Source organism: Folsomia candida, unplaced genomic scaffold, assembly GCF_002217175.1.
Source record: "Folsomia candida strain VU population unplaced genomic scaffold, ASM221717v1 Fcan01_Sc002, whole genome shotgun sequence".
Taxonomy (NCBI): Eukaryota; Metazoa; Arthropoda; class Collembola; order Entomobryomorpha; family Isotomidae; genus Folsomia; species Folsomia candida.
In genome coordinates this window covers 12,143,985-12,156,083 of record NW_019091194.1, presented here as the reverse complement: position 1 = coordinate 12,156,083, position 12,099 = coordinate 12,143,985, and the positions used below count along the sequence as shown (strand labels likewise).

General features: G+C 39.1%; 1 protein-coding gene across 7 annotated transcripts in view; it reads right to left on the bottom strand.

Moving 5' to 3' along the window:
* The window catches only part of LOC110843450 (protein turtle), an 81,017-nt gene that overhangs the window by 15,454 nt on the left and 53,464 nt on the right, over nucleotides 1-12,099 (bottom strand). For 6 of the 7 annotated variants that reach the window (XR_004833899.1, XM_035847366.1, XM_035847369.1 and 3 more), the window contains 4 exons: nucleotides 10,103-10,344; nucleotides 648-742; nucleotides 406-584; nucleotides 184-262 (listed from right to left, as the gene is read on the bottom strand). Coding sequence is in view for 6 of the 7 variants with exons in the window: in XM_035847366.1 (XP_035703259.1) it covers nucleotides 184-262; nucleotides 406-584; nucleotides 648-742; nucleotides 10,103-10,344 (595 nt within the window). In the remaining variant the exon portion in view is untranslated. The remainder of the gene's footprint in view (nucleotides 1-183; nucleotides 263-405; nucleotides 585-647; nucleotides 743-10,102; nucleotides 10,345-12,099) is intronic. The other variant, XM_022089413.2, reaches the window with a different exon arrangement.

Sequence of the window (12,099 nt, the reverse complement as noted above, 5' to 3'; positions counted from 1 at the left end):
TTCATATGCATAGATATGTATGCACAAATGCAGAATACAGCTTGCATGTAATTTTTTACAACTAATTCATTTCTAGACAGAAATTCTTGTAGGAATGTGTGTAATGTCAAACTGGAGAGCATATCATGCTCTTATTAAGGTAGATATGACGCATTCATAAGTAATGCCAAAATGGTAGCTTACCAAACAATTTCTGGTGGTGGTGTGCCTTCAGCTCGGCAGTGAAGAATAATGTTTTTCCCGATTTTAGTATACACAGTGTCTGGAAAAGAAAAGAAATCATATTATTCCTCGTATTATACAATGCGTTACTGGAGACATGGACGGTTACAATATTTAATTTACTTATAGTTTCTAATGAACTTGTCATTTATGCTAAAAAATATGTAATCAAAACTAACTTACCATCCGAGGTGTGAACGAAGCGAGGAGGCGCATGCACGTCCAAATGGTACCAACTTCCCGTGACATTCTTGTTGTTGGAAGGGGGTGGACTCCGGTTGAGAAAGTACACTTTGCAATTGTACCACCCACGGTCCGATTCTCTGATGGTTGTGAGATTGAGCGAAGCCAGACCATAGGAACTGTTAATAAATGAATTAAATTGTATCAAGATGGAGTACTTCATTTGATTTTTATGGTTTCACCTGTTTGGGTTCACACGAGCCACTCGGCCCTCATACCCTTCGCCACTGTGGGTTGGATAGCCATCGTACCATATGTGGATGGGAATATCCACTCCCTGCAAAACCAATAATAAATTCAACTCATTTTAGTGAAATTTAGAAAATAAATGATTTTCATGGGGCAGGAATACATGCATACATACATCTATTAGTAAGGAAACCTCAGACACTGACACTAGAGACTACCCACGTATTTATGCATTAGAATAACGAAGAAGTGTGCGAAGCGGGGGAAGAAAGTTATCCTTGTCAACATGTAACGCAACTATATAACCTGGACTTGCGGTTGAAATGGAGAAAGTGAAAGTCTGCGGCCACAGGCAAGTTCATACGATAATGCCTCGACAGCCTCATTTTTCAACTCTGGCTCCCTCGATCATGCCCACCACAAATCCATTAAGTGATGCACTTTCCATTTACCAGTGTCCGTGGTCGGTCCGCGTTTCCTGGATTGCAGATTGATTATTGTTTCATGCTGTTGCATCGCATCCATTAATTCTGGATCCCTTGAAGAAATTATACTCTTCTTCACTTTATCTTTTACTCTGTTTCTTGCTGTGAACTCTGCTCACTCTACGCGCTAGGACCAAGTTGATGAGGAAGAAAAATGAAATCATGAGGTGCAACAGTAACACGTGATGAACACCCAGGCCGTTGCTTCGTATCCTAATTGAGAATAGGCCTACAGCAACAAAAACTTTATATGCTTTTAATAATAACAAACTAACTAAAAACACGAAACCTCATCGGCTATGCTTTCTACTGTATTCTAATTAATCCGAGCATGTCATAGGTCATTCTCCAGATAACATATACTTACATAGATTGCACCAATTAGACATTGCACAAATAAAATTGTATTACTGCATTATGCGACAGTAAATATGTTTTGACTATGTTTGCGAGGAGAGCTTTCTCTTTAGGACTTTGTGAAGAGTGTAATAGTATTAACCGTTGTTTTGGCACATGGTTCTAGAAATTATAATCTTATATACTCCTGCACTCAACCTTGTACGAATATCTAAAGTCAAAAGTTCATTCTTATTAATGACGTTACACATTCAAAAAACTTTCAAGCATGGGAGATTGATTAACACTCTGCCCTGCATGTATATGCATGCATACGTACATTTCTATGAGAGGCATAGAATAATAAAGTGAAAGTTGTAGTTAAAACTTGGATAAAAATGGATTGGTCCGCCGAGTCTTTTTTTGCACTGCGAAATTTCGTGTTTGAATCATTTTAGCCAGACAAGCCTGGCCGGAAAAAGTTTCTTGATCAGGCAAATGGTACCCCAGAGAGTCTCTGATTTCTTCAATAAAGGGAACTTCGTTTTATGGCACATACACCACACCTTGGCTTCACTAAGGATAAGTACACAGTAGTGGCATGCGTATCACGGAACCACACCGTGCATGTACCTGGGCCTGGTAGCGTACTTTGTCATTATTCTGCTTTGGGGACCAGGCTCCACACTAACGGGAGGACATTAACCTGAACATTAGAATGATTTATGCGACCTCTTGCAAAATTACACGTACATCGGGTTTACGAAATTTGCAAGTCAAGTGAGGAGTAATTAAACCATTGCGAATGGATGGATCATATTTGCGATGCTACATTCAACATGATTCCGACTGGTGTTAGTAATAAGAAGCAAATATATTTAGCAGTAAAATATTTGGTGGAAAATTTCACAACCTTTAAATTACATCCGGCGCCAGAAATATAGTTAACGTGATGCAAATTTCACTAGTAAATATTATAAATTGCACATTACCAGCTATCAATGTCACACCAAATTGAAGCCAGCTTTCACCACACCAAAGCAGCAGCAGAGTCAGTTGTGTGTGTCACTGCAATTTGTCATTTGAACCTGCATCTGCATCACGCCGTCATTTCAAAGGTTTGACTAGCACAGACGGTCTCCAAGTCGAAAGAGAATGACAAACGATAAAGTCTTTTTTCTCCTCCACGTCTCCCTTCCTCCGTTTCTTGGAGGTGAAAGCTGTTTCGCTGTGAGGTATGTGATTTTGATTTGCTTTGCTGTTTTGCTTTTGTTCTGGTTCAGTCAATATCATGGCAATGCGGGAAATAATAATGGAACCAGTCAAGAGTTGAAGTTGCACCACCACACACACACTTGGGACAAGCTAACTAAACTAATGACAGACTGCATCCTCCCTAACTGAAAATAAATGAAATTGTCAACAAAGTGTCAAATCAGGCAGTTGACAAGGGAAAGCTAAACCAATATCATGCGTCGTCAAATTGTGCTCTTTTATTGTTCACCAATACACTACAAAGCGGCATAAAACAACCAATGCGAGGATGTGTGAAACAGAGTGAAAGGAAATGCTGATCCGTGAAAATTTGTAATAAAAAATAGTCTTTTTCTGCCTAAAAGCAGACCACGATCAACTTTACATTTCCACCGTGCTCTCTTCTTACCCAAATACATGTCCTTACACTCACAAAGCACAATTCTTATATTTAAGAGATACGAAAAGTGTACAGTAATAAATTAAATAAATTAAAGAAAGTAAGAATACGTACAATTGTGGCACTTTGAAACTGGGACATTCAATTTTATTGACAAAACCCGCAGAAACTGATGAGTGCCAGAAGAAAGACAAAGTAAGTCAGACAGCTAAAAATGAAAATGTCCCCAAGTTTTCGCATAAAAAGGTCGAGTCACAAAATAGAGAAATATGTGTGCGCCATTTAATATTCTGTTGCGACGCTGCCTTGTTAATATTAAAGTTCGATTCGATGAGGCAGAGAGATATGGGGAAAGCATAAAAATATATTAAAAAGGAAAAAAAGTTTAGTTTTTCAAAAGGAAATACGAGGACGAGTCAAATGCCACGCAATGTCACTACGAGTCAAATGTCATTGTCAAAGCTCTGCTTAAGCCCGGAGTGACAAGGAAAGATCTACTGCTGTTCCTCGAGGCAGAGAGGCAACCAGACCAGCAGCATCAGCAGTAGCATCATCTCCTTCCCATCTCGCCCTTTCTCTCACTCTTTAAGATGTACAACCGGTTTGGAATATAAATAAGTTGTTTCTTTCCATGTTCATTTTATGTCATCCTACTCGAGAAATGAGAAAGTAGCTCATCGTTCCGCTACAGATCGGGACCGGAAAGTCAAAAAATAAAAAAAGTTCAACTTTCTCCACCAAATTTAGTCGTCCGTTGTGGGAAATTTATAAAATCTCACGTGTTGGGTTGGACAGCTTTAGTTATGGTATGTCATTTCATATTAGTGTGGAATTTATAATGTAACCTAATTTCCCTCTTCAAGATGAACGTACTGACTGCATGCACAATAACATGATCCTTAGCGTGAGAATTATTTTCTTGCTTATTTTTTTTACATCAGTTTGAAATTCTGTAGTTATTTATTTTTGCAAAAATAGGGTTATCGAACATGCAGAAGAATTGTCAAAATCCGACAAAAATTAGATTTCTAGTGAAGGCTTAGATATGACAATTTAACAGGTTTTTAATAACTTAAGACAGTGCGGCGGACGCAGTTAGATTACATAAAACTGCTGTAGATTTATATTTACTTGTTTCATAGAATGTTACTCGATACTAAAAGGAAATCTGGAATTGTAAACCTGGCGTAGTTTCTTTGGTTTGCTTAATAATATGACATCTATATAAGTAGCTCAAGTACACAAGTGAGGAACAGCGAGGTTCTCAGCTTAGAGAGAAGAAGTGATGTGAATTAATGAACATATGAAATTGAATGAGTGAATGACATTTGCTCAATCAAGTCGCCAATTAACTGCTGTGCTACGCACCTATCTATTTATGTGTGTTCATTAATTGAGGAATAAACAGCCGCGAGGTGAATTAATGGCAAGATTTTAATTGAGCAATATTAAGTCGATCGAGTGCTTGTCGTGTCCGTGTTAATTACATTTAAAGGCTTCAAGTATTAATTTAAAATTATAGAATCATGTAATTAGTGTAATCTACGCTAAATTTTGATGTACGCAGGTAAGCATTCCAAATTAATCCAAATACGTACATTCCATAATTGAGTTTATCGCTGTTTCAAAAGCTTTATAATTTATGGTCGTGGGTTTACAATTAGTTCAAGTGCTCATCATTCTTTCCACTGACCAAACCAAACCTCTTTTCCTCTCTTTTTCTCGACAACGCGAGTGAATGACAGTTGGATCGAATTTGGCTGGAAGATGTTCCTTTTTCTCTTCTCAGCATTCACTTCAATTTGTTCAAAGCCTGTCGGATGAATTGGATTTGGCTGGAACCTTACGAGTATTTTTTCGCATTTTGTTGTGCTTCGTAGGCTTCATCAAAGTCTTGTGTCGTATGTACTTTGGCAACGTAGGCTCTTCTCACGAGAAAGTAAAGCTTCCTTATTCAATGAAATCTTCGGTACACTTATCAGCTATTAAGTGTGTAGAGGAAGACTTGTGCAGGATACAGTCCGAAAAACTATGTGTGTATCTGTATAGTTTCTATCTGAAGAATTAGGCACATGTTTTTATTTTGGAGCCGATATGTCGATTGGTTGTTCTTGGGTGCAGAGTTGTATAAGAGAAATCTAGGAGCCAAAGGTGGTTGGTGGTGTATTCAATCCACATATATAAGAGAAAAAATGGGCGAAATTCTAAATCGATTGGAAATTTGTTGGAGCTTTCTCCGCTTTCCTGCCCACCCGCCTCCTACACACGCAGACAGCTGAAGAGAGTTGATGATATTTTGCCAAGGGAAAGATATGAATCGAGTTCTTTGCTGATTTTTGTTCTGACTTGAGACAATATTACTCAGGAAAAAAAGCCAATTACTTCATCTTTGAGTCTGGAGAATTGATTGTGGCTCCGGGATAAAGAAATAACTTTTTGATTTGTCAAAGGGAAACTCGAAAAATGGAGTAAATTCTTGCAGAGAAACACAACACACAAAATACGCAGACAACGAGTAAAAAAAGTCAACTTTCTCCATCCATTGACATTTTAGACTTTATTTTCAAAGTCCCTTCATGTATGCGGACGAGCAGTGCATATTGCGGGCTGTACGAGTTTATTTTTATTCACTCGGGCCGACGAAAGGAAGTTGCTTCATGTCCAAGTTCAATGTGTTGGAATGCTGCGACTAATGACCCTTGAACAACCCCTTAACTTACTTTGCGTTCGTATGGATTGGATCGTCTTCCATTCCTTCCTTACCCAACTGCTGGCGCTGGTTAACGCCTACATCCTTGAGCAAGTTGGTAAGTAACTGAGTCAGTTCCTCCTTGTGATTGTGTAAGTCAGTGGAGCGAAACGGTTTGAAATACAATGTGAAATTGGGGTTTTCTATATAAATACATATTCCATCCCAATAATAACGTATAGGCAAAACTGCTGAAAAGCGAACAAGCTCCAAGATGCAGACAATAAGTAAGCAAGGTTCTGATCCGAGTGATTCAACAGCCAAAAGGATTTCACAAATCCATGGTTGCTCTCTGGTCAAAGTTGTGTCGTCGCATTATTATTGTATTGAAATGGTTCGGATTCGGTCAATGTTGCGGAAAAGTTGAAGCCGACGTTGAATTGTGTGACGCAGAGTTTATCGGTTTTCGTTAGCACACAAATATTTATATATAGAAACATAGATACACTTTTGCCATCAGCATGACCTCATGTGCGTATTACCACCAGCAGAAAAGTAAATAATATTGACGATTTCCCAAGATGGACCCTTGACTTTTTGTTTATTATGCATTTACTTTCGCCTAAACTTATGACCTCTGGGCTTTGCTGTTTCATTACATTTTCGTCTTGGTTTGTTCATGGAGAGAGGATGTTGAGAGCATGTGTATCATGCCAGACAGATAGACAAACACGAATCTTGTAACATTGGTTGGACTTGTGAATTGCAATTTTTTCCACTCTGAGCACATGCTTTCTCCCCCTCCGAGATCAGATAGGATCGGATGGGGAAACAAGTAAATGTGAATGTTGAATGAGCAAATGTGGGATTCGTGACAGGGATGCAACAATAAATTCTAATTCCGTCGTAGATAACTGGTCCAACAGGGAGCAGGTGATGGGCCATATGCATAATTTATTCTCAATCAAAACATCTCTTAAATTTTTCACGTGCAGTTTCGACCTTTAAAATCTCATATATTATTTCCTCTGCAGCAACTTTATTTCGGACTGAGAAGAAGGTAGTCGTTTGCACACATTTTCGCATGCAGCAAATGTCGGGATGGAGGGGAAGAGGAGGTCACATTTTCACTGATTCAACTTCACCACCATTAGGTTCTTCCACTCACTGAGTCAACTCAAGACTTTCACAGTCAAAAAAAGAAGAAGTTTATGGCTTTTTTCAATTAAAAAAGTTTCCATTAAGAAGGTCCTCCCACGGGTTACGGCAGCAGCAGAACTAGATAGCAAAACTTTTAACTTCATCCCCATCGTTGTTGTAATGGCAGAAATATCCACCTATCCTTGAAATAGAAATTTGGAAATGAACATGCATACATTCGAATGGAATTTAATGTTTCCATACATTTGCCTAATGTCAGCCTTTCATCTGGTTTCTTCTCAGAACGTAAAAACTTTTATGACAAATATTCCATACAATATTCAGGCCATGAAGTTAAAAAGTATTGTAAAGTTCCAATTTAACGACGACAGAAGACATGAAAGGTTGTCAGAGATATTCTATTGTCTATTTAATTCGGATTAAAATGTGACAAGACCAATGGAAGGAGAAAGTACGAGGAGTATCCTTCAGGTTGGACTATAATCCTCTTAGATGCGGATATGAAATACTTTTATTGCAATGAACCTTCATCGTCTACCCATTTACTTAAAATTAAGCTGTATGCTTCGTGCGACGCATGCACATATGAGAGAGAAAGTAGGCATTATCTTTCATATGGATTTTAAGAGCAGTTCTTGGTAAAGTTGTTGTAAATAGTTGTGGTCCCGAGCCGTTGGTGGTTTAGTCGGCGAGTGGATGAAATGGAGCGATATTCCAAAAACAAACTTTTGCCATTTCTAAACTGAGGAAAACCCAACTTGGACCACATTATTTACAAAAAGAGAAAAGTGGTTTTCGTTGTACTATTATCTTGTAGAACTTATGTATATACTTATCTAGACTGTGCCTGGTTAGAGGATAAGCGTGAAGTGCAGATATTTATGTAGCCGTCTCACACTCTTCAAAAATTCAATTCGTCAAATTTGTATTCCCAGTTTCTTATTTGTTGTCGAAGGATAATACCCAAAGGTGATGAATGATTGTGTAATCCATCATCAACGATTGCGTCATCTAAAATTTTGTGGCTAAATATGTGCACATTGCAATAAAAGATTGACAAAATGTCATAGCTAGAGCGTCTTCATAAAATAGAGTGCAGATTTGCCAAACCTGTTCATACAATGCGATATATATATTGTTTAACAGGCATGTTATGTTCTAAAGTTAATATCATCCCAGAAACTGGGCGAACGCGTATGTAGTTCTAGTTCGTGCCACAACTGGCCATTTCAACGCTAACTTTCTCTTTTTATTTGTTTTGTGGGACACGGCACACCAAAGATGACTAAAAATGAAAGCAAACCAATATGGCGTTACACCAACAATCTTCTCCAGTGCCGATTATTAGAAAAAGTGACATGTTGATAACAAACAAACGTTGAGAAGTGTAGTCATCTGATATGTAACGGCGCACTCTGAAATGTTCCCGTGCATCCAAGGCGTCCAACAAACAGATAACCAAGCCATCCGAAAAAACAACCCAACCTCTGTGGGATACATACATATGCGGTTGACGTCGAATGTAATGGCTGTGTGTGTGTGTGGGACAAGATACGTTCTGACTTTGAGTCAAGTTTTTTTTCTTCCTTCCTTCTGTATTGATGTGAGATGATGATCAAATTCTGCAGGTTCTGTTCTCCGGCGGTGAAGTCAAGCCAACAATTGCATCGAGACTTTCTCTCCTCAGTCAGGGGTGGAAATTGTATTTCTTGAGTCGGTAGAAATTGGGAACAAAGCCAAACTAGTGGAAATAAAAGAAGTGGGCTTCCTTCTTTATCGTTTTACGTTGTGGGTCTTAACTATTGGGTGGTTGGTTGGATGACTTGACTTGGCTCCGCTTCTTTCATCCTTTCTCTCGCTGAGTCTAATTCCGCCGTGGTGGTACGACATTTCGCCATATCTATCGGTACACTCACTCACCGACTACAGAGTTAGCATCATTCGCCAAAACCTGGAAAATGGGATGGAAGAAAGGACGATGACACTTTCTACGGGAGGAATAAGGGAGTGCTGGGTTCCTTCCTTTCCCTTCCTTCTCGGGAAAACTTGTACATATGACGCTGCATGGATTGGTGATCTTTCTCGAGTTCGACATTTCTGCCTAATTTTCATTTTGATATCGTATTTCCACCTTGATGCTCTCGCCCAAAAAAATTCAACTGGAAATGTAACATTATGGCGCATTATGGCATTACACACTCGTACGCTTTGACATGCACAAGCCCGCCTTTTTCGACCTGGTGGAAATTGTGTTTTCATATGTGGCTTGCTCTTCAGCTCTTTTACAAATATAATTATAAGGTAAATTGAAAGACAAATTGGTCTACAGCGTATTTAACTCGATCTGGAGTTACGAAATTTGTATATAGGCTACAAATTTATACATATTTTTAAAGTAAGTACTCAGAATATCTGAAGAACACGTGGAGTGCTGCTTTCAGCATCTAAACACAAAAGTCTCCTCGTTTCGTCAAAACAGCCCCAAAAAATTATGCAAATAAAGCTTCTGCTTGGAAGGGAATTGGGTAGAATCATCGGGGTCTTGTTAAATCCTAGCTTGCTCGCTTAGTCTCATTTTATATGTCGAAATGAGCACAACAACCAGATAACTCTGTCCTTAGTAGTAACAAGTATATACATCTTTTAGTATTTTATATCTCGAATGATGCAAGGAGGTTGCTCCTAATAATAGCGAAAGGTCAAAGACATGACGGAAGAAAGGAGTTCAAGTTTTATTTCAACAATTGTGCTCTTGTGAAAGCATTTTACGACATTTTGGGCCAACTTTTTATCTCCATGTTTGTACATACGTACATATTTCGTCTCACAGGTTGACAGAAATGAAAAGTTTGACACAGAAATAAATCATACATGTATTGTGCTCACTCTTTGTCCCTCCATCTCTACAGGGATTTTTCTGTGATTTTCAAAACATCTTTGAATTTGTAGTAATGGTGGGTTGTAGTCTATTTCACACATTCTTCATGCCCGTATGTACATACATATTTCTACTATCAACTCATACTTATTTACATCAGATGCATGGATATGTGTCAATATGTCATTTATTGCATGCAGGCTGTATTGAGTACTGAAAAGGAACCAGATTGAGATTTTTCTTACCTTTTTGTCCCACTGCACAATGTAGGGAACTGGATAGTTGTCTGGAAATTCGACGTGGCAGTTGAAAACGATGCTTTCTCCAATCATGGCGGTGATGTACTCTGCATCTGGAGGAATACCGAAGGGAGCCCAATCGTCCCCATTGCTCCCCCCACCATTTCCGGCGACCAGGCTGCCATACACGGAGCCCAGCGTGTCCTCTGAGTTGGACTCACAGCAACCTGTGTCACAAACACAACAGTCTACACTTATTTGCACCTTGTTCGACAAAAATTTTTTTTTTTGCAGTGTGTTCAACTTCTTTCAAAAGATATGAAACTGTGTAGCGTGTAAAGTGTAATTTATGGCCGTGCTGCTGGGTGGATTGTTGGGTAACTGGTTGTATGGAGCGTGTGTTTGAAAAGTGTCGCAGTTTACTTACAGTTAAGTTTTAGTCGACAGCTGCCCTCATCACAAACTTGTCTACCCTTTTTCTTGCATGAACCAAAGAAAATAGAGAAAAGGAAGAAAGGGGACCGTCGCAACTGCACAAGCAGACACATCAGCAAGCAGAAGCAGTCACTACTTTCCCCCACTCAAGCTGTGCTACCAGCCCCAGCATCTCCCACTTGAAATGAAGAAAAGTACATCGTTAAGAAGGTGGATTCCGATCCTATCATTTAAGATCCCTCTCTATGTCAGATCAAGATTCATGTTGTCTAATTTGCTTTTTCCTCTTTACGTCTTTACTGCTCCTGTCTGTCCGCCTAAATCTCGCTCACACTTTGAGAAAAATTTTAGGTCCGAGGAACGCGACGCAATTTTGTGAGTCAAATGAACTATGCTGGTAGGTATTACACAAAATGCTGCCTTTTTTATGCTGCCCTCCAGATGCAATATTAGGTCGCCGATAAAGAAACAAGCATTCGTCCTCGACATATATTACATGTACTACTGCGTGAGTTTTATATGATTGCGATATCTATGGGATCGTCATCGGGATGTTGCCTTATTTCCTTGCCTCCTAAGGAGTAGGAAGACTGGTTCGTCGTTAAGGGACCAGAGTTCAGTTGAGTTTAGCTTGCATTCAGAATGGACTTAATGTAGCACTCTGCTCGAATCGGGACTTCTCGAGACCAAACTTTGGTCAAGTGCAGATCTACGTTTTAACAACAAAGTAAAAGTCCACCTCCATTTGTCCTACCATTATCCACATTTGGCTCTGTTCCAAAATCAATTCTCTGCGACGACTTACAACTCACAACCAGGCTAATACTCATAGTTAAGGTTTCAGTCATGGATGCCAAACGAGTCAGTTTTCCACCAACCTGACTGGCTGCAAACTCGTTTCATATATAAACTAATCAGCGCTCGGGACCCACGCACTTTGTCCCAACGCATAAGGTCAAACTAGGTGCAGAGATTTTAAAATTCTAGAATACTTGAATAAAAAAATTTGAAAGCCTTTATTACTTTATAACCAAGAAACTCTGCATATAATGGAGTTTCTGGATTTCGGGTAACAGGATTTTAGCATGTGTAACAGAAAACAGGCTAAAGATCGTATTATATGTCGTGTAGTATTATTTGGCATTATAAGATTTTTGGTTTTGTTTGAGAATCCAGTGTGACTCGCTATCCATCAACATGTGACATGTTTAGACCTCCATTTTTCAACTAAATATAATTCAATGCATTATTACATTTGCTGCATTGCTTGCTTCTCTATGTATAATTTATAAAATAAGTAGCATCGTATTCATCTAACTGCTTCCAACTCCTTTTTCTGCAATGTGGAGCTGTCGGCCCCTGCTGCGCCGTGTTTCTCATGGTGGGTGAAAGCAATAATCAGCGCATCACGAGATTCCTCGTCTCTTCTAGGTGTTAAATATACTTTATCTTTCCTCAGGTTTTTCATACCACCCGTGAACTGCGATTTATATCAAAAGGTCTTGATCCCACTAAACTAGGGAATTTACTTCCTAGATCGGAGAAAGTTGTGAGAAGGCGATAGTTGA